Consider the following 24,064-nt stretch of genomic DNA (forward strand, 5'->3'; position numbering starts at 1 on the left):
GCCACAGTTTGCATAGTGCGACCACAGCCAGTTTCCTTCACAGAGCTCCATGTAATCTGAGACCTGTCATTAGCAGGAGTTGCTAACAGGTTCAGTGAGACCTGGTTCTGCTGTGGCTGGAGGAGGGCGGTTTGCCAATCTGGCCATCTAGTCCCGTCGATACAGAGAGCATTTGTGAACAAAATCATGCTTGTGAAAAAAAGAAAATAGAAACTAAAAGAAAATCTCCCCCACCCCTCAAACAAAACCTACCATTTAGTTCACAGTCGCTCTTGGAGTTGCATAACTTCTCTGTGAAATGATGTAACTGCAGTGTGTGTGTGTACTTTTAATAGTTCAGTGAGTTTTACAAGTGTGCTGTTGGTGAAACTTTCTCAAGTTTCACATTGTTTGAGTCTCTGCTCAGAGCTGTGTGTTTGTGTGTGTGTCAAAATAGCACTCAGTCTTCAGAACCGACACTCACTCACTTCCTTCCTGCTCCGAGATCAGCCACAGACACACACACTCGGCTGCTAACCAACCAGTCATTGGAGAAAGAGAGAGAGATCGGAAAATCTCGCATCTCGGCAGAGGCTGGCTCACACACACACAGAGCAGAGTGAGTGGAGCACAGACTGACACCTCGGAGGTGAAACAAACTGGATCTTTGCCGCTTTCTTTCCGACGACTAGAGAGAAGCAGCAAATCTGAAAGGGGTTATTCCAATCCCCTCTCTCTCTCCCTCTCTGGAGCCAAGTTGTGTACTTTGCTGTTTTCTCAATCTGAAGGAGGATCCGACGTGCTTTTCATTTCCGATCGCCTGGATTTTGCACTACAAGAATTTCTCCTGTTCTTGGAAGGGGATCAGCTAATTCAACATCTTGTTGTCGGTGGATCCACACAAACACACACACTGTGCATCCCCCTTGCTCCGAGTGTTGGATCTGGATTAGCGGCTGCAAAGATTTCCACTTTGAAGTTGACCGAGAGTACAGCCCCTAAAGTGGGTGTGTTTTTGGAGTTGAATTAAGAGTTTAAAGCTACCCTCCCTCCCTCCCCCCAATCCCACACTCAGACGTACCAGAAGCTGCCTGCAACATGCTGCTACCACCACACAGACTGGCATCCGTCTAACGTGGGAAAGCGGGAGGGGGAGGATGACTCCCCAAGCACCGGGCATCCTGAATCTTCCCAGCTGCTGCTCAGATTTCCGAAGACTCCGTGCCATGCCGTAGGGAACGCTGGAGACACCTCCTAACAAATCCGCATCCTTCGCTGGTGATTCAAAGTTGCGTTGGTTCCCATCTATCTCTCTCCTTCACTCACCCAGATCCGAAGAGGATAATGTTTTGAATAATTCCGGCGGATTTGGTGGTTGTCTGGAATGCCCGGACAGATTCCGTAGCCTCAGCTGGTAGCACAGGTGAGCCCGGCCACAGGAAGGGGAGGGGACAGGTGCCAGTGAGGTATAGGCTGGATGTCAGTCTCCGCCTATTGCTCCCGTCCTGCCCCATCCCTCCTCCACCACCTGCTGCAGATGCTATGGCAATGTGCACCTTGAGCAGCCTGGACACAATGAGTAATGATGCCAAGACTGACTGTCCTGCCCGGACCAGCAGGCCCGCACTGCAGGTGCCCGAGAGACAAGTTTCACGTTGCCACATGCGTCTGGCCGCAGGCGCTGGTGCGAGTGGCGCACGTGGGCTCCAGCAGACCTGGCCAGGCGAGGACCTGAGAGCAGGAGATGGATCCCCTGGGGGAGGGAGTCCTCAGCCGGGAGCCGTCGATGAATCGCGGGTCACCAGTGGATTCAGGCACGCTCCGCAGCTGGAGCGGAGTATCACGATTCCCAGCATTTACAGAGCAGAGCGGCATTTGCGGAGACGCAGGAGCGTGAGTGGAGAGCGAGAGTGTTCCCAAACGGACAAGGGGGCTGGTCCAGGGTTGGAAGACATCGGGGTCAGTAGGACAGAGCAGGAACAGCTAGAATGTCAGGAAACTGCACCGCTGCCACTGTGGGGCCTCGTGGTCAATAGCAGTCCCATTCCATGCCAGGAGGAAAGGCTTTGCCGCAAGTTAACCCAACACTGCACCGCTGGGGACCAGGACACAGCAGCTAGGCCCGTTGGCCTCAGGACTCCTTCTCTTGTCGGGCCTGGCTTCCCTGACCCATCATTGCCTCTTGTCACTCATACCAGCAGCATTGGTGTGGAAATCCCTCATGTCATCGTGACGGAGCACGGGCAGGACAACTGTGATGACACTGCCGAGGACGGGAATCCAAACGGGGCCCGGGTTTTTCTGCGGAAACTCTCCTCCTCGTCAGCCTCCTCTGCTGGCTTCTCCTCCTCCTGGGATGAATCAGAGGAAGATATGTCCAGTGACCCCGACAGAGGAGGAGATGTCAGCTCCACCTTCCTGCAGACCCTGGATCATCAACCCAAACCCAGAGTGGTGAGTACAAACCATCCTCTCTCACTCACATGGTTTGCTTAGGAAGGGAAGCAACAACAACAACAACAACAACTTGCATTTATACAACACTTCTAACATAATAAATATCTCAGGGCACTTCACAGAAGCATTATAAAACAATGACAATGAGCTATCTGAGGAGATGTTACGTTAGATGACCAACAGTCTGGTCGACGTGGTATGTTTTAAGCAGTGTCTTCTCTGAGGAAAGTGAGGTGGAGGGGTTTAGGGAGAGAATTCCGGAGCTTGGCGTTGAGGCAGCTGAAGGTGTAGCCACCAATGGCGGAGCAACTAAAATCAGGGATTGGTCGAGGGGTCCAAAATTCGAGGAACGCAGAGATCTCAGAGGGTTGTGGAACGGGGGGAGATTACAGAGATCTTAAATGGAGACCCCTTACCTTTAAACTGCCCCCCCCCCCTCCAGATCCCCGCAGGAGTAAATATCCTGTCAGCTCCAACTCTGCCCCAAAGCCTCCTCAGGGTCTCACTTGTGTCAATAAGATCATATCTCATCCTTCTATAGCCCCAACCTGCTCAACCTTTCCCCAAACGGCAACCTCTTCACCCCAGGAACCAGCCCAGTGAACATTCTCTGCGCTACCTCTCATGCAAGTGTATCCCTCCTAAAGTAAGGTGACCAGAGTTGTGCACAGTATTACATAGAAACACAGAAAATAGGAGCGGGGGTGTGTTACTCGGCTCTTCAAGCCTGCTCCATTCAGTATGATCAGAGATGATTCTCTAACTCAACACCATACACCCACATTCTACCCATGACCTTTGACACCTTTAAACTCTAGAAATCCTTCTTAAATATATTCAGTGACTTGGCTTCCAGGTGTGACCTCCCCGGTGCCCTTTTATATTCCACCCAGACAAAGACACCCAGATCCTTCTGCATTTTCTCTCCATTTAAATAATATTTTGCCAGGCCATTAGAATCATAGGTGTTTACAGCACGAAAATAGACCCTTCGGCCCAACTTCTCCATGCTGCCCTGTTTTTACCACTAAGCTAGTCCTAATTGCCCACATTTGGCCCATATCCCGCTATACCCATCTTACCCATATAACTGTCTCAATGCTTTTTCAAAGACAAAATTGTACCCACCTCTACTACTGCCTCTGGCAGCTCGTTCCAGACTCTCTCCACCCTCTGTGTGAAAACAGTGCACCTTTGGACCCTTTTGTATCTCTCCGCCCCCCCCCCCCCCCCCCACCTTAAACCTATTCCTCCTGCCAAAGTGGACAACCTTTGATGATGGTGAAAGTGGACACATTGTACTCCACCTAGCTATATCTCGCTGCAGACTCTCTGTATCCTTCTCACAAACCTGCTTTCTCTTTCTTTGAAAAAATTATATTGTGGGATGTGGGTGTTGCCGGCTTGGAGGGGAAGGTGGTCATGTTCCAATTCATCTGGGCGAGCATGTCGATAGGAAATGGGGGGGGGGGGGGGGGGGGGGGGGGGGGGGGTGCAGCGCAAGGGTAGATGGATCCTTGGGGCATTCCAGAGGTAACCATATGGGAGAGGACTATTGCAGGCAGATATCGGGATTAACAACAGCAGCTTCACTCTGGGATAGATGCGACAAAGACTGTTTAATAGGGTCTTGGCGATGGTGTGAAATGACTGATACAGTCTATAGTCTTCTCCGAGCTGAGAAGGTTAGAGAGAGGTTTAAAATCACAAAATGTTCTGTTGGAGTGAATGAACTGTGTCCAGTGCCTGGGGCAGAGGCGGGGTGGTAGAGTGGGGTTGGGAGGGGTACTGATCGCCCAGAGGGCACAGATTTAAATTAACTGACAGGTTCCAATCTGGAAGACGTTGCCTGATTTCATTGAAACTTTCGCAAGGAAGCTGGTTGAACACTGGGAGCAGGGAAGTGATTGAAGGGTTATGTGGAAAGCGAAGCTAGTGAAGAGGCAATCATTGGGTAGGCTCTTCAAAGGGCTAGCACGGAAACGATGGGATGAATGTACTCGAGCTGGCCTCTTTCCGTATCATAGGGATTCTATGAGGACGCTGTGCTATTCTTTGAGCTCTTGGGATTGGGTCTTTTTCTGGTCACCCCCCCCCCCACCCACCCACCCCGGCCTCCCACCTGCCCCCACCCTACAGAATAAGTGTGAATAACACAGGAAACTGAACGTGGATTCTGTTTGTCCCAGAGGCATTTACAGGCTTGGCAGCTCCAGTTTCTATATTTTGAAGTATGATAAAATCAAACTCAAAGGGTTATAACTCTCCTCTATATACACAAATGGATAGAAAATAAACGCAAAGCACTGGAATCCTTTGTAACATCCTGTCATAGTTTCTGTTATGTCTAATCCTGCGGAAGACTTGTTTTAAACAAAGAGTACTAAAGACATTATTGGGTAGGGGAAGCTGAGAGAAGTTTCCATGCTCACATTGTGAAGAAATTCAATTCGCATTCCAGCCCACTGCTATTAACTCTGAGGCTTTAGAGTTTGCAGAGAAACTCCTGACAGTGCATTCACCATCTCTCCCTCCCACCTTTCCTAGCCTAAAAGCACTCGCACCCACTTAGTCCAAATGGACATTCATCCTGTCCTCTCCTTGACCCTCAATGTCAGTAAGCTATTTGACTGCAGAGGCACTGCACCCCAAGATAACTTTTGGTCCACGCCCAGGGTCAAGAGTGGGACTTCTAGATTGTTTTAACCCCTCTCTAGTTTTGGGGCGACAGGTTGATTATAGAATCCATGCAGTAGTTTAAACAGTGGTCAGCTCCAACCCTGAAGGTTCCCCTCCAAACCACTCACCGACTTAGAGCTATACCGTTGTTCTTTCACTGTCACTGTGTCAAAAGCCTGGAACTCCCATCCCTAGTTGCCCTTGAGATGGTGGTGCTGAGCTGCCTTCTTGAACCACTGCTGTCCATGTGGGGTAGGTGCACCCACTGTGCTGATAGGGAGATGATTCCAGGATTTTGCCCCAGCGACAGTGAAGGAACGGCAATATATTTCCAAGTCAGGGCAGTGAGTGACTTGGAGGGGAACCTCCAGGTGGTGGGGTTCCCAGGTATCTGCTGCTCTTATCCTTTGGGGCCTTGAGGTCATAGGTTTGGAAGGAATTGCCTAAGGAACCGTGGTGAGTTCCTGCAGTGCATCTTGCAGATGGTACACACGGCTGCTACTGCGCACCAGTGATGGAGTGAATGGAGGTTGAAGGTAGTAGATGGGGTACCAATCAAGTGGGCTGCTCTGTCCTGGAGCTATACTCATCCAGGCAAGTGGGAGGCTCACAACTGTTGGTTTTGCCAGTGATGTTCACGCCTTCTGAATGATAAAAAGAATGGACATGGCCAGTCGTCAGGAGAAAATTCTAGAAGCATTAAGAAATGCTGAGTGAAGGCAGGGAGGAACCAGTGAGGTAACACCTGAGAAATTCAGCAGTAGCTTTTCTACCTCGAGAACGGTTAGAGACCATGAGGGTGTTTGAGGCGAATAACAGAGAGAGCGGCACTGTGGTTAGAACTACTGCCTCACAGCCCCAGAGACCCAGGGTGGCACAGTGGTTAGCACTGCTGCCTCACAGCCCCAGGGACCTGGGGTGGCACAGTGGTTAGCACTGCTGCCTCACAGCACCCGGGGCCATGGGCTGGCACGGTGCGACAGTGGTTAGCACTGCTGCCTCACAGCTCCAGGGACCCGGGCTGACACGGTGCTGGTTGGGGGCTGTCAGGGGCTGGTTTAGCACACTGGGCTAAATCGCTGGCTTTTAAAGCAGACCAAGGCAGGCCAGCAACACGGTTCAATTCCCGTAACAGCCTCCCCGAACAGGCGCCGGAATGTGGCGACTAGGGGCTTTTCACAATAACTTCATTGAAGCCTACTCGTGACAATAAGCGATTTTCATTTCATTTTCAATAGTTAGCACTGTTGCCTCACAGCGCCAGGGAACCGGGCTGGCACGGTGCCACAGTGGTTAGCACTGCGGCCTCACAGCGTCAAGGACCTGGGGTGGCACAGTGGTTAGCACTGCTGCCTCACAGCATCAGGGACCTGTACTGGCACAGTGGTTAGCACTGCTGCCTCATAGCGTCAGGGACCAAGATGTCATTCCGATCTCGGGTGATTGTGTGGAGTTTGCACTTTCTCCTCGAGTCTGTGGGTTTCCTCCGGGTGCTCTGGTTTCCTCCCACAGTACAAAGCTGTGCAGGCTTCGTGGGATAGGGTGGAGGAGTGGGCCGAGGTAGGGTGCTCTTTCAGAGGGTCGGTGCAGACTCGATGGGCCGAATGATCCCCTTCTGCACTGTAAGGGTTCTATGTACTTCAGGCAGGGGAGGGCTGGATAAACGCATGATGCAGAATGGAATAGAAGGTGATGGGGTGAGATGAAATTAGAGGTTTGTGTGGAGGACTAACACTGACAGGAAGCAGTTGGAGGCCCAAAGCACTGATACAGTGCTGCAAGTTCAGCACAACCTAGGAGGGAAGTGGGGCCTGGGGCCTGAAGTGAGGAAAGACTGTGTTTGAGTGCAAGATGATGTGACAAAGTCAACATGCTGAAGATGCTTGGGCAGGTGGGGGGAGGAAGAACGAGTAGACTGAAAGATCCAGAACAAGGTGAAGCAGAGAAACAAGATCAAATCATCACAGAACAGGGACAGAGACAAGAATGCTTGCAGAGAGAGAGAGAGCGAGGTTGGAGATTAGAGGTTAGAGGTGAGGACACTCATTAGAGGTTTCCAACTGTTCACTCCCTCTCCACAAGCACTCTGTAAAGATAGCCATGCCCATCGGAAGTGAGTAGAAAGGCTTCAGAGGTTTTAGAAGCTGCTTACATCACACTGGCCTGTGGGTTGTTACCATGGTTAGATTCACTGCAGCAAAAGGCGAGCTATTAATCTCTCTGCTATTGACCTGCTAGACCTTCAAGCACAACTTAATGTTTATTCAGCACTTTTCAAAACACAAATGTATGTGGAGGCTCATACTAACAGTACTGTAAACTGTCCACTCCACTGAATTAAGCAGTTTGTATTGACTGATCGATTCATATCCATTTCAGATAGAAAGGTGACATTACAACCTGCATCTATGCGTATTGTTATCTTTAGATTTGACTATTCCAGGACACTGCCAACAGGCTCTCGCATTATGCCCTTTGAAAACTTGAGCTCTTCCAAGACTTTGCTGCCTGTATCTTTCCTCGTAATAAGCCTGCATTGGTTCCAGTTTACAATTCTCACCCTTGTTTTCAAATCCTTCCAAGACTTCTCCCCTCCCCAATTTCTGTCATTTCCTCCAGTCCCACATCCCTCCCTATCTCTGTAATCTCCTCCAGTCCCACATCCCTCCCTATCCCTGTAATCTCCTCCAGTCCCACATCCCTCCCTATCTCTGTAATCTCCTCCAGTACCACATCCCTCCCTATCTCTGTAATCTCCTCCAGACCCACATCCCTCCCTCCCTATCTCTGTAATCTCCTCCAATCCCACATCCCTCCCTATCTCTGTAATCTCCTCCAGACCCACATCCCTCCCTCCCTATCTCTGTAATCTCCCCCAGTCCCTCATCCCTCCCTATCTCTGTAATCTCCTCCAGACCCACATCCCTCCCTCCCTATCTCTGTAATCTCCTATTCAGGGCCTGATGTTACCAATCACACCTTCTGACCCTGATGTGGTATTTGGTTTGAGATTCCAATCTGCAAATTGTCTCCCTCTAATGCCCTCTTTGATCAATCGTTTTGGGTACCTGCCCCAATAACTCCTTTTGTGTCTGGGTGTCACACTTCGTTCTATAATATTCCTGTGAAGCTCACTGGGATGATTTATGATGCTAACGTCTTGTATAAATCAAAGTTTTTGTTGTTGACAACCCATTTTTTACAACAACCCATTGGTTTCACAACAGATTTTATCTCTGATTTTGTTTTTGCCCCTTGCTGGTTTGCAGCCTCTATAAAGACATTGGCCGGTAACTCAGGCCTGTCACCAGGAGCAACCCACAGCTGTCCCTCCTCTCGGTGCAAACCTGGGACTGGAAACTTCTTATTAGGGTTTGGGGCCTCCAACTTGATCAGTTAAACCTCCCGCCTGAGTCCAGGATCGGCACTGCACAATGCTCCAGCACACTCACAATGCCAATATATACCTGATTCACAATTATCAATAAACAGTGTTCACAGCCGAGTGGCAGAGACCTGTGAGATATTGCAGTACTGACCTGAGGGATATTGTAATACTAACCTGTGAGATATTGTAATACTGACCTGTGAGATATTGTATTACTGACCTGTGAGATATTGTAATACAGACCTGTGAGATATTGTAATACTGACCTGTGAGATATTGTAATACTGACCTGTGAGATATTGTAATGCTGACCTGTGAGATATTGTAATACTGACCTGTGAGATGTTGTAATACTGACCTGTGAGATATTGTAATACTGACCTGTGAGATATTGTAATACTGACCTGTGAGATATTGTAATACTGACCTGTGAGATATTGTAATACTGACCTGTGAGATGTTGTAATACTGACCTGTGAGATGTTGTAATACTGACCTGAGGGATATTGTAATACTGACCTGAGGGATATTGTCATACTGATCTGTGAGATATTGTAATGCTGACCTGAGGGATATTGTAATACTGACCTGTGAGATATTGTAATACTGACCTGGGAGATAGTGTAATACTGACCTGTGAGATATTGTAATACTGACCTGTGAGATACTGTAATACTGACCTGTGAGATATTGTATTACTGACCTGTGTGATATTGTAATACTGACCTGTGAGATATTGTAATACTGACCTGTGAGATATTGTAATGCTGACCTGTGAGATATTGTAATGCTGACCTGTGAGATATTGTAATACTGACCTGTGAGATGTTGTAATACTGACCTGTGAGATATTGTAATACTGACCTGTGAGATATTGTAATACTGACCTGTGAGATATTGTAATACTGACCTGTGAGATATTGTAATACTGACCTGTGAGATGTTGTAATACTGACCTGTGAGATGTTGTAATACTGACCTGAGGGATATTGTAATACTGACCTGTGAGATGTTGTAATACTGACCTGTGAGATACTGTAATACTGACCTGTGAGATGTTGTAATACTGACCTGAGGGATATTGTAATACTGACCTGAGGGATATTGTCATACTGATCTGTGAGATATTGTAATACTGACCTGAGGGATATTGTAATACTGACCTGTGAGATATTGTAATACTGACCTGGGAGATAGTGTAATACTGACCTGTGAGATATTGTAATACTGACCTGTGAGATATTGTAATACTGACCTGTGAGATACTGTAATACTGACCTGAGGGATATTGTAATACTGACCTGTGAGATATTGTAATGCTGACCTGTGAGATATTGTAATGCTGACCTGAGGGATATTGTATCACTGACCTGTGAGATATTGTAATACTGACCTGAGGGATATTGTAATACTGACCTGAGGGGTATTGTAATACTGACCTGTGAGATATTGTAATACTGACCTGTGAGATATTGCAGTACTGACCTGAGGGATATTGTAAAACTGACCTGTGAGATATTGTAATATTGACCTGAGGGATATTGTAATACTGACCTGAGGGATATTGTAATACTGACCTGTGAGATATTGTAATACTGACCTGTGAGATATTGTAATACTGACCTGTGAGATATTGTAATACTGACCTGTGAGATATTGCAGTACTAACCTGAGGGACATTGTAATACTGACCTGTGAGATATTGTAATACTGACCTGAGGGATATTGTAATACTGACCTGTGAGATAGTGTAATACTGACCTGTGAGATATTGTAATACTGACCTGAGGGATATTGTCATACTGACCTGTGAGATATTGTAATACTGACCTGTGAGATACTGTAATACTGACCTGAGGGATATTGTAATACTGACCTGTGAGATATTGTAATACTGACCTGTGAGATATTGTAATACTGACCTGTGAGATGTTGTAATACTGACCTGTGAGATGTTGTAATACTGACCTGAGGGATATTGTAATACTGACCTGTGAGATATTGTAATACTGACCTGTGAGATATTGTAATACTGACCTGTGAGATACTGCAGTACTGACCTGAGGGATATTGTAATACTGACCTGTGAGATATTGTAATACTGACCTGTGAGATATTGTAATACTGACCTGAGGGATATTGTAATACTGACCTGTGAGATATTGTAATACTGACCTGAGGGATATTGTAATACTGACCTGTGAGATATTGTAATACTGACCCGTGAGATATTGTAATACTGACCTGAGGGATATTGTAATACTGACCTGTGAGATATTGTAATACTGACCTGTGAGATATTGTAATACTGACCTGAGGGATATTGTAATACTGACCTGTGAGATATTGTAATACTGACCTGAAGGATATTGTAATACTGACCTGTGAGATATTGTAATACTGACCCGTGAGATATTGTAATACTGACCTGAGGGATATTGTAATACTGACCTGTGAGATATTGTAATACTGACCTGTGAGATACTGCAGTACTGACCTGAGGGATATTGTAATACTGACCTGTGAGATATTGTAATACTGACCTGAGGGATATTGTCAGACTGATCTGTGAGATATTGTAATACTGACCTGAGGGATATTGTAATACTGACCTGAGGGATATTGTAATACTGACCTGTGAGATATTGTAATACTGACCTGTGAGATATTGTAATACAGACCTGTGAGATACTGCAGTACTGACCTGAGGGATATTGTAATACTGACCTGTGAGATATTGTAATACTGACCTGAGGGATATTGTAATACTGACCTGTGAGATAGTGTAATACTGACCTGTGAGATATTGTAATACTGACCTGAGGGATATTGTAATACTGACCTGGGAGATAGTGTAATACTGACCTGTGAGATATTGTAATACTGACCTGTGAGATATTGTAATACTGACCTGAGGGATGTTGTAATACTGACCTGAGGGATGTTGTCATACTGACGTGTGAGATGTTGTAATACTGACCTGAGGGATATTGTAATACTGTCCTGAGGGATATTATAATACTGACCTGTGAGATAGTGTAATACTGACCTGTGAGATATTGTAATACTGACCTGTGAGATATTGTAATACTGACCGGTGAGATGTTGTAATACTGACCTGTGAGATATTGTAATACTGACCTGTGAGATATTGTAATACTGACCTGAGGGATGTTGTAATACTGACCTGTGAGATGTTGTAATACTGACCTGTGAGATATTGCAATACTGACCTGTGAGATATTGCAATACTGACCTGTGAGATATTGTAATACTGACCTGAGGGATGTTGTAATACTGACCTGAGGGATATTGTAATACTGACCTGAGGGATGTTGTAATACTGACCTGAGGGATGTTGTAATACTGACCTGAGAGATGTTGTAATACTGACCTGTGAGATATTGTAATACTGACCTGAGAGATGTTGCAATACTGACCTGTGAGATATTGTAATACTGACCTGTGAGATATTGTAATACTGACCTGGGGGATGTTGTAATACTGACCTTTTTTTCTTCTTTTTAAAAAAAATTTAGAGTACGCAATTATTTTTTTCAATTAAGGGGCAATTTAGAGTGGCCAATCTACCTATCCTGCACATCTTTGGGTTGTGGGGATGAAACCCACACAGACACAGGGAGAATGTGCAAACTCCACATGGACAGTGACCCAGGGCCGGGATTCGAACCCGGGTCCTCAGCGCCGTAGGCAGCAATGCTAACCACTGTGCCACCGTGCTGCCCTGTTGTAATACTGACCTGTGAGATGTTGTAATACTGACCTGAGGGATATTGTAACACTGACCTGAGGGATATTGTAATACTGACCTGAGGGATATTGTAATACTGACCTGTGAGATGTTGTAATACTGACCTGAGGGATATTGTAACACTGACCTGAGGGATATTGTAATACTGACCTGAGGGATATTGTAATACTGACCTGTGAGATGTTGTAATACTGACCTGAGGGATATTGTAATACTAACCTGTGAGATATTGTAATACTGACCTGAGAGATGTTGCAATACTGACCTGTGAGATATTGTAATACTGACCTGAGGGATATTGTAATACTAACCTGTGAGATATTGTAATACTGACCTGTGAGATATTGTAATACTGACCTGAGGGATATTGTAATACTGACCTGTGAGATATTGTAATACTGACCTGTGGAATATTGTAACACTGACCTATGGGATATTGCAATTTGGGCTGGTGTCATGTAATCCACGGAAGTTATTATTTTGATCACAGTTGACTGCTAGGCTGTGAACACCGTCTATTAATAATTGTGAATCAGGTAAATATTAGGCAGTTCATTGCAACAGGTGAAATCGAACTCTGGAAAGGCAAAAAACCATGTTATAAAACCAGTCCTCTCATCTTGGTGATCCTGACTGTGAACATTTCATTGTCTGTTGTTTGATTCGGTGGGATTCATTACTTTGTTGTAACACCTATTGGCATCAGAAAGTCACCACGGAAGCTGACAGGTTGGTGTAAGAGGCAGTGGGATGTCTATCAGCTATTGTGAGCAGCTGAATCCCTGAAATGCAGCCGTAAATAAAGTTGCCCAAAAAGTGGGAAAAGAACAGAGAGGTCAAAGTTCAGTGAGTGTGAATGGTAAATGGAGGTGATTCTTCGGGGACTCTCACTGATTGTCTGGCTATATATATATCAGGAAAGATTGACCAGCTGGGTCTTTTCTTCCTGATGAACAACGGACTTTAAAATGCTGAAGGGTTTGATAGTGTGGATACAGAGAGAATGTTTCCTCTTGTGGAGAAGAGCAGAACTGGAAGTCATCAACGTCAATTAATTTATTTTTAATTAGAGTACACAATTCATTTTTTCCCAATGAAGGGGCAATTTAGCGTGGCCAATCCACCTACCCTGCACATCTTTGGGTTGTGGGGGTGATACCCACACAAACACAGGGAGAATGTGCAAACTCCACATGGACAGTGACCCAAAGCCGGGGTCGAACCTGGGACCTCGACGCCGTGAGACTTCAGTGCTAACCACTGAGCCAGCATGCTGCCCCTATCGTCAATTGATGATAATTGTATATGATATGGATGTCATTGAAACATCTAGGATTCTTCAGGGGTTTGATAGGGTAAATGCTGAGTGTTTCATGGGAGAGTCAATGACCAGAGAGCACAGTCTCAGAATAATGAGGTGCTAATTTAAGATGAGGAGGAATTCCTTCTCTGAGAGTCTTTGGGACTGCTTGCTACAGAGAGCTGTGGGGGCTGGGTTCTTGTGTATATTTAAGGCTGAGATAGATCCGTGATCAATAAGGGAATCAAAGGTTATGGGGCAAGGGCAGGAAAGTGGACATGGGAATATCAGATCAGCCATGATCCTATTGAACGTCAGAGTAGGCTCGAAGGGCTGAATGGCCTACTCCTGTTCCTATTTCTTATGATTGTCTTGTCTCTCTCTCTCTGTCATCTTCTCTATAATGTCACTGCAACTAATCCACTCCCATTAACCTCTGTCACTGAGGGAAATGTAGATATACCTTTTCCCATTGAGTCCTGAGAATGACATTTTGAGGGGGAGGAAGATGGAAGGAACATTTTTTTTTATTCATTCCTGGGACGTGTGTCAGTATTTATTGCCCATCCCTAGTTGCCCTTGAGGGGGCAGTTAAGAGTCAACCACATTGCTGTGGGTCTGGAGTCACATACAGGCCAGACCGGGGTAAGGACGGCAGATTTCCATCCCTGAAGGACATTAGTGAACCAGGTGGGTTTTTAATGACAATCGACAATGGTTTCATGGTCATCATTAAACTTTTAATTCCACTTATTGAATTCAAATTGCTGTAGTGGGATTTGAACCTGGGTCCCCAGTGCATTACTCTGGGTCTCTGGTTTACTCATCCAGTGACAATACCACTACGCCATTGCCACCCCTCGCAACAGAGAGAAAGAACATAGAACATACAGTGCAGAAGGAGACCATTCGGCCCATCGAGTCTGCACCGACCCACTTAAGCCCTTACTTCCACACTATCCCCGTAACCCAATAACCCCTCCTAACCTTTTTGGTCACTAAGGGCAATTTAGCATGGCCACTCCACCTAACCTGCACGTCTTTGGACTGTGGGAGGAAACCGGAGCACCCGGACACCCACGCAGACATGGGGAGAACGTGCAGACTCCGCACAGCCAGTGACCCAGCGGGGAATCGAACCTGGGACCCTGGAGCTATGAAGCCACAGTGCTAATCACTTGTGCTACCGTGCTGCCCGCAAAAGAGAGCGAGGGAGAGAGGGAGAGAAAAGCAATGAGCAATATAAGGAGAAAGAATGTGTGAGGGATAGAAAGGCTCGGAAAGAAAGAGTGAAACAGTGAGGGGAGTGTGAGAGAGAAAAAGAAAAAGTGGGAGAGAAGAAGAAAGGGAGAAAGAGAAGCTGAACAAGGGGGTAAAACAGAGAAGGGGAGAGAGGAGGAGTGTGAGAAAGAGACAGATGAAGATAAAGAGATAAGAAACAAAGAGAAAGAGAGAGAGGAAGAGTGAGTGGAAAAAACTGTGATCTTCAGTCGGAATGTGACAGGAGATCATTATCTCTGTCAGTAACTCATTGCAGCCAATGCATTAACTGGCTGGGTCCATTCTCATAACTGCCTTCTGTCGCCTGTCAAATCTTCACAAAGTCACGTAGACCAGGAGGGCTTGTGTTGAATTGCTCCCCATCTCACTCCAATGTGTGTGCGTGTTTGACTGTGTAAATGTGTGTATGAGTGTGGCGTGTGTATGAGTGTGTGTACAAGTGTGGAGTATGTATATGAGTGTGTATCTGAGTGTGGAATATATATATGAGTGTGTGTATGAGTGTGGAGTGTGTGTATAAGTGTGGAGTGTGTGTGGAGTGTGTGTATGAGTGGCATCTGTATATGAGTGTGGAGTGTGTATATGAGTGTGTATGAGTGTGGACTGTGTATATGAGTGTGTGTTTGAGTGTGGAATGTGTGTATACATGTGGAGTGTGTGTGTGGGTGTGTGTGGACTGTGTGTATGAGTGTGGAGTGTGTGTAAGAGTGTGAAGTGTGAATGAGTGTAGAATGTGTATATGAGTGTGGAGTGTGTATATGAGTGTGTGTACTAGTGTGGAGTATGTACATGAGTGTGTATCTGAGTGTGGAATGTGTATGTGAGTGTGTGTATAAGTGTGGAGTGTGTGTGTGGAGTGTGTATATGAGTGTGTACTGTGTTTATGAGTGTGTGTTAGAGTGTGGAATGTGTGTATAAGTGTGGAGTGTGTGTGTGTGTGTGTAAGAGTGTGGAGTGTGTATGAGTGTGGAGTGTGTGGAGTGTGTGTATGAGTGTAGAGTGTGTATATGAGTGTGCAGTGTGTGTATGAGTATGGAGTGTGTGGAGTGTGTGTATGAGTGTAAAGTGTGTATATGAGTGTGTATGAGTGGGGAGTGTGTATATGAGTGTGTATGAGTGGGGAGTGTGTATATGAGTGTGTATGAGTGGGGAGTGTGTATATGAGTGTGTATGAGTGTGGATTGTGTATATGAGTGTGTGTATGTGTGGACTGTGTATATGAATGCAGTATGCTTATACCAGTCTACTTTGTTGAAGTTGGTCTGACCCTCCCACTTCTGTCAGCCTGTGAGTTATTGTCCCTCTGTGGAAAGATCAGACATTTTCCTCTCTGATAACAGTCAGCGTGTTGATGTTCCATGTGATATCTCAGCGCTGGCCTTGACGCAGGCCCCTCTTTATCTCTCCTCCTCTGTTGCTTCTTGTCAGCTATTTTTGTGTTGAAGAGTCTTTTGGCTGGTTGGAAAATTAGTTACTTTCAAGCAACTTTTCGATTGGCGAAAGATGAAGTGAATAGATATGTCAGGGTGGACAGGAGCCAACATGAACCAGCCACAGAAAGCTGCTAAAGTGAGAATCCGCAGTTTAAATCTTGGCTTTTATCTTGTGCTATCATTATTCCAGCTGGGGTGTGAGGGTGTCTATAATGGCGGCCTGGGTGGGCTCCCAAATGGCCAGAGGCTCTCCGAGCATTCAAAGGACACTGGCAGCACTCAGCAGAGTGAGCAGACAGGAGCTGTCAGTAGCACCAATGAAGTGTGTTCAAAACACAGACTGTAGCAATGGCAGTCAGAGCTAGGCCACCCTGATCCCGAGGGGAACACCCCACTGCATGGACTTGGCAGCAAGTTGTACCCCACGACTGCCCCCGGCTGGGGCAGCCACCCCCCCCAACGAGTGCGACAATCTTTGACCCTTTTTTCAGAGGTTCCTGCTCCCCCTCCATAGCCAGAGCTCCCAGGCTCCACCTGTAAATGCTTGCACCATTTTGTGGCCGCGTGGCGTCCGTGTAAGTGGTGCCGAGCATTGCCAAGGGGTGAGGCATGAAGTGTCCGAGCCATTAATGATATTAAAATCCATGGGTCTGCCAGCAAAGGAATGGGGGGGGGGGGGCTCCAGCCTCGATATCGCTGGAAGCGAGGGGCCAGAGCATGTCCGGGCCCAAAACAGATTTGTTTCCATTTTGCCCGATTCTCCATCTGATCACGATTCTCGTTTCTGCCGTTGCAAAGCAAAGAACCCTGCCCCAAAGACCTTGAAGGGGCTTGTCAGAAATCGATGCTGAGAAAAGATCTCCTCTGGCTGTCCAGCACTAAGGGTTGCACTCTCAAGATAAGCATGTAAGCCATTTGGGACTGAGATGAGGAGAAAAACTTGCATTTATCGTCAGAGACTTTTCCCCAGGGTAGAGGGGTCAATTACTAGGGGGCATAGGTTTAAGGTGTGAGGGGCAAGGTTTAGAGGAGATGTACGAGGCAAGTTGTTTTTACATAGAGGGTAGTGGGTGCCTGGAATTCGCTGCCGGAGGAGGTGGTGGAAGCAGGGACGATAGTGACATTTAAGGGGCATCTTGACAAATACATGAATAGGATGGGAATAGATGGATACGGACCCCTGAAGTGTAGAAGATTTTAGTTGAGACGGGCAGCATGCACGGCGCAGGCTTGGAGGGCCGAAGGGCCTGTTCCTGTGCTGTACGTTTCTTGTTCTTTGTTCTTATATAGCACCCTCCACATCCACTGGATGCTTCAAAGGACTTTACAGTAAATGAAGTGTAGTTCTTGTTGTAATGTAAGGAACAGGAGGTTCCACAAACAGCAGAGTCTACTTTTAGGGGCTGGTTGAGAGGCTAATATTGTCCAGGGCACCAGGAATATCTCAATTGCCCTCCTTCAAAGCAGTGCCCCAGGATCTGTGGTCTGAGAATTCAGCTAGGGCTTCGGATTAATAGCCATCTGAAAAGCAGCGCTTCCACAGGGGCATCAGTCTGCACTTGTGCATTCAATTTCTGAGACAGTCTGGTGGTGTGTGGGAAAGTCGGCCTTTCCTGCTGGGCAGTGGGGTGAGTGAACACACAGGATCTTCCACCATTGAGCTCATTAATTGGGCATCGTTGAGGAGCTCAGTGAATTTCACATCAAGGTGGGCAGGAAGTCACCATCAGTGTTAGCTCATTGGGGGGGGGGGGGGGGGGGGGTTAAAGTCCTGGTGCTATTTTTAAACATCATCCAGACAGATGTTGACCCACTGCAGGCCAGGAGCTGGGCATTACTGGTCCAGGATCCTCACACTGGAGTAGCTCTGGCATTGCCTTCCTCTCATCCCTAGGCAGTAGCACAGCCTGGGAAGGCCAATGCTCACTGTTGCAGTGGGACCCTGTTACCCGGTCTCTTGACCTTACACAGGCCCCACTGCCTATTGCTGCTCATGTCCTTGCTCCTCCTGACCAATCAGTAATGGGCTCTCCTTCCCTTCATCTGGGTGAGAGCCACACACAGGACAGAGTTTCCTCCATCATCAACGCCTCAGTGTATTTGGGAAAGAATTGAAGTGATAAATTTAGTGGGCATGTTCTTTACAGATTTCCCTCCATCCCAAAGCCAGCAGGCAATTGCAAAGCCCTTAACCTCACCTCTGTCTAAATGTGGCAATCCTACCCCACCTTTCCAGGTGAAGGATATCATTGAGGACCAGAGACGGGGGCTCCCTCTTTTCACACATCGATGCTAATGGAGACATTGCTCTTTGATCAGGGCGATGAGAGCTTTGCACAAGAAGCTTCAGGTGGACTTTTCACCTTGTCTCCACTACCCTGTAAACTCTATTGTGATACCGTTACCATGGCAGCATAATAAGAATAACCACACGAGGCACTGTTAACGATGACCGTTTACCCGGGAGGATGGAGGGCTGGAATTGCAACTTGGCCGTTCTCCACCAGCCGAGCCCCCTGGAAGCACCGCAACCCCCTCCCCTTATCCTGACCGCAGCCAATGGCAAATGGCACAGGAAGGGCAGCTCCACACCTCACTGGGATATCGATGGATTGGATTGGATTTTGTTTATTGTCACGTGTACCAAGGTACAGTGAAAAGTATTTTTCTGCGAGCAGTTCAACAGATCATTAAGTACATGAAAAGAAGGGGCAGCACGGTGGCACAGTGGTTAGCATTGCTGTCTACGGCGCTGAGGACCCGGGTTCAAATCCCAACCTTGGATCACTGTCCGTGTGGAGTTTGCACATTCTCCCCGTGTCTGCGTGGGTTTCACCCCCACAACCCAAAGATGTGCAGGGCAGGTGGATTGGCCACGCTAAATTGCCCCTTAATTGGAAAAGATAATTGGGTACTCTAAATTTATTTTTTTTAAAGTACATGAAAAGAAAAGGAAATAAAAGAAAATACATAATAGGGCAACACAAGATATACAATGTAACTACATAATACCGGCATCGGGTGAAGCATACAGGGGTGTAGTATTAATCAGGTCAGTCCATCAGAGGGTCATTTAGGAGTCTGGTGACAGTGGGGAAGAAGCTGTTTTTGAGTCTGTTCGTGCGTGTTCTCAGACTTCTGAATCTCCTGCCCGATGGAAGAAGTTGGAAGAGTGAGTAAGCCGGGTGGGAGGGATCTTTGATTATGCTGCCCGCTTTCCCCAGGCAGCGGGAGTTGTAGATGGAGTCAATGGATGGGAGGCAGGTTCATGTGATGGACTGGGCGGTGTTCACGACTCTCTGAAGATTCTTGCGGTCCTGGGCCGAGCAGTTGCCATACCAGGCTGTGATGCACCCAGATAGGATGCTTTCTATGATGCATCTGTAAAAGTTGGTAAGAGTTAATATGGACATGCCAAATTTCCTTAGTTTCCTCAGGAAGTATAGGCGCTGTTGTGCTTTCTTGGTGGTAGCGTCAACGTGGGTGGACCAGGACATATCTTTGGAGATCTGTACTCACAGGAATTTGAAACTGCTAACCATCTCCACCTCGGTCCACCTTGATGTTATGTGACCCAGGATTCAGGAACAAACCTGCTGCAATGGGGCCTTCACCATAGAGAGCAGAACACAAGTGAGAATCTCTGATACCCAGTTGCCTCATATTTATTAATGTGTCCCTTTAGTCGGTTACTTTTGTTCACCTTGAACTCCACCCACCTGAAAAGTCCCCACCCCCACCTCGAGGGATTACACTGACTAACTGCGTGGTCATGGTCAGTTTGAAAAAATGGTGCACGATACCCTTTCAAACGCACTCCACCATCTTCTACAATTCTTCGGTCGCCCACCATAAGACCTATAAGGCGTAGGAGCAGAAGTAGGCCATTCGGCCCATCGAGTCTACTCTGCCATTCAGTGAGATCATGGCTGATTTGATCATCTTCAACTCCATTTTCCCACCTCATCCCCATAACCCTTGATTCCCTTACTAATTAAAAATCTGTCTATCTCAGCCTTGAACATACCTAACGACCCAACCCCTACAGCCCTCTGTGTAAAGAATTCCACAGATTCACTACCCTCTGAGAGAAGAAATTCCTCCTCGTCTCTGTCTTCAATGGGTGACCCCTCACTCTGAGATTCTGCCCTCTGGTCCTAGACTCTCCCACAAGGGGAAACGTCCTGTCAGCATCTACCCCGTCAAGCCCCCTGAGAATCCAATATGTCTCAATAAGGTCACCTCTCATTCTTCTGAACTCCAATGAGTATATGCCCAACCTCTCATAAGAAAATCTCCCCATACCCAGGATCAACTCCTCTGGACTGCCTCCATTGCCAGTATATCTTTCCTGAAATAAAGGGACCGAAACTGTTCACAGTATTCAAGCTGTGATCTAACTAGTTCCTTGTACAGTTTTTAGCAAGGTCTATCTATTTGTATACTCCATTCCCTTTGAAATAAAGATTGGCATTCCATTTGCCTTCCCTATTACCTGCTGAACTTGCATGCTAGCTTTTTGTCATTTTTACACGTGGACCCCCCAAATCCCTCTGTGCTGCAGCTTTCTGCTGTCTTCCTCATTCAAATAATATTCAGCTCCTTTATTCTTCCTACCAAAGTGCATAACTCCACATTTTCCTACATTATATTGCATCTGCCAAGTTTTTTGCCAATTCACCTAATCTGTCTGTGGACTCTTTATGTCAATCTCACCTATCTTTGTGTCATAGTGCAACAGTGCATTCACTTCCCTCATCCATAGAATCTATAGAATCCTTATCGTGAAGAAGGAGGCCATTCAGCCCATCTAGTCTGCCCTGGCTCTCTGAAAGAGCACCCCACCCGGCCCACTCCCCCTGCCCTAAACCCATAACCCCACCAAACCTTGCATATCTTAGGAATGTGGAAGGAGGTCAGAGCTCCTGGAGGAAACCCTTGTAGATACGGGGAGAACATACAAACTCCACACAGACAGTCACCCAAGAGCCCAGGGACCCAGGTTCAATTTCGGCCTTGGTGACTGTCTGTGTGGAGTTTGCAGGTCCTCCCCGTGTGTGCGTGGGTTTCCTCCGGGTGCTCCGGTTTCCTCCCACAGTCCAAAGATGCGCAGGTTAGGTGGATTGGCCATGATAAATTGCCCCTTAGAGTCTAAAGATGTGTAGATTAGGTTAAGGAGATATTTGGACAGGACGGGGAAGTGGGCTTGGGTGGGGTGCTCTTTCAGAGGGTCGGTGCATACTTGATGGGTCGAATGGCTGCCTTTTGCACTGTAGTGATTCTCCGACTCTAAGGCCATCTAAATACTTTTTAAATGTTATGAGGGTCTCTGACTCCACCACCCTTTCAGGCAGCGAGTTCCAAACTCCCACCACAACCTTCAAAATCATTACCCTACCCTAAATCTATGCCCCCTGGCCATTGATCCCTCCACCAGGGGGGAAAGTTCCTTCCTGTTTACTCTATCTATCTCCTCATAATTTTAGCTATGAAGAGAGATTCATACAGCACAGTCATGTCCCCTCTCAGCCTCCTCTGCTCCAAGGAAAACACCCCCAATCTATCCAATCCCTCTTCATAGCTAAAACTCTCCGGCCCAGACAACATCCCGGTAAATCTCCACTGCACCCTTTCCAGTGCTATCACATCCCTCGAGTAATGTGGATTCCAGAACTGCACACAATACTCCAGCTGTGGCCTAACCAATGTTTATACAGTTCCAGCATAACCTCCTTACTTTTGAACTCTATGCCTCGACTAATAAAAGTAAGTATACCATAAGCCTTCTTAACCATTGTGTCTACCTGCCCTGCTACCTTAAGGGACTAATGTACATACACACCAAGTGATCCTTGGTGCTTCCCAAGGTCTTGCCGTTTATCATCCATCCCCTTGCCTTGTCTGTTCTTCCCAAGTGCATCACCTCACACTGGATTGAATTCCATTCGCCGCTGATTAGCCCATCAAACCAGTCTTGTCTATAGCCTCCTGTAATCTAAGGCCATCCTCCTCAATATTGAGTGAGTGCAGGAAATGATGCTGAGTGCGGCCTCGGTGGGGGGGGGGGGGCACGTTCCCCACCGGGGCACTAAAAACAAAATCAAAGTGCTGTTAGATAGCAGGATCATTCCCAGTCCCGCCCAGAATGGACTATTTTCTTTAGTTAGATCGCATCTCTGCCTTCTATCAATTAGCCAATCCTCCATCCTTGCTAATATACCAAATCCATCATCATGGACTCTTATCTCATTTTGCGTGGTACCTTATCAAACGCTTTTTGGAAATCCAAGTATATTACATTGACTGATTCCCCTTCGTCTACCCTGCTCGTTGCCACCTCAAATAATTCTAATATCTTTGTCAACCATGATTTCGCTTTCATGAGGCAATGCTGACTCTGCTGGGTCTGAGAGGCAAAATTCTCCTGAAAATGAAAATCGCTTATTGTCACAAGTAGGCTTCAAATGAAGTTACTGTGAAAAGCCCCTAGTCGCCACATTCCGGCGCCTGTTCGAGGAGGCTGGTACGGGAATTGAACCGTGCTGCTGGCCTGCCTTGGTCTGCTTTAAAAGCCAGTTCTTTAGCCCTGTGCTAAATCAGCCCCAGAATCTTGATCTTCCTCCTACATTTTTGAGTATAAATATTGACTGGCCCATTTCCCAACATTACACTGTGATTACACTTCATACTGACTCGATTGGCTGCTAAGCATTTTACGATGTCCTAAATGTTGTGTTAGGTGCCTTATAAATGCAAATCCTTTCATTTTACTGATTCTCATTGTTTGAAACCCTCATTAAAGATAAGAAAGTGGAGGCTTTGGATAAAAATAAAATCATTAATGATAGCTGAAGGCGAGGTCTTGTTCATCCAATTTATTGATGTTTGCTAAGGTTGTGAGTGAGGAGGTTGAGGCAATGGGTGTGGTGCATTAGATATCAGTAAAACCTTTGATCGGGTGTCCCTGGAAAAAACAAACTGTAATACAGAAAATGAAGGAGTTCTTATTGATTAGAAACTGGAACTGTTGCAACAATACTCGCTCTGTGGCAGTGAGTAAAACAAATTAGATGTTGAAATGTATTAAAAGATCAATATTGAACTGAAGTAGTGAGGTAATGATGCAGCTTAATAAATCATTGGTATGACCGCACTTTGCCACGGCACATAATGGATAATGCAGCAGGTGACAGAAAGATGATCAAAGGGATTGAGAGATTGGATTAAATTGGACATCTTCTCCCTGGAAAGGAGAAACTTGAAATAATAGGATTGTGACTTTTAGGAATCTAGAAGCCCAAGCTAATGTCGGCCATGTCAAGCTGATTTGCCGTCCCCAGAAGGAAAACTATACTGCGGAAACATGAGTCCTAACTTTAATTCCCCCAGCAGTGAAATGGAGCAAGGTACTTTCCCATTGCTCTCCTGCTTCAAGTCGGCAGCTCCTCTCTACGTCCGCTGATCGGGCTGTGTCAGGGCTTGGCGATCTGTTACTTTGACTGATTGGGGAAGTCAGTGGCTGCTTCATGACCGAGACAAACCTGCTGGGAGCTGGATTGGGGGAAGGCCGCAGGAGGCAGGGCAAGGGATATTTGTGCAATGTTTTCTCATGTGCGATCAGGAATTCTCCTGCGTTCCTCCCAAGGTAAGCCTGGGCCTCTCTTTCCCCTGACTGCTCAGGCAGTTCCTCACAGGCGTTCCAGGAAACAACCTCACACTCCCACAAATTCCCAACACCACCACCAACAATTCCCAATCCCACAAATTCTCAGTCC

The 24,064-nt window shown here is 46.7% G+C and overlaps 1 protein-coding gene across 1 annotated transcript in view; it reads left to right on the top strand.

The window, feature by feature from the left end:
• Positions 1-470: 470 nt before the first annotated feature.
• Positions 471-24,064, top strand: part of LOC119967002 (inositol-trisphosphate 3-kinase B-like) — a 181,689-nt gene continuing 158,095 nt past the window's right edge. Inside the window, exon 1 of the mRNA XM_038798989.1 lies at positions 471-2,433. Coding sequence (XP_038654917.1) covers positions 1,522-2,433 — 912 coding nt within the window. The 5' untranslated portion in view covers positions 471-1,521. The remainder of the gene's footprint in view (positions 2,434-24,064) is intronic.

This window comes from Scyliorhinus canicula, chromosome 6, assembly GCF_902713615.1.
Source record: "Scyliorhinus canicula chromosome 6, sScyCan1.1, whole genome shotgun sequence".
Lineage (NCBI taxonomy): Eukaryota > Metazoa > Chordata > Chondrichthyes > Carcharhiniformes > Scyliorhinidae > Scyliorhinus > Scyliorhinus canicula.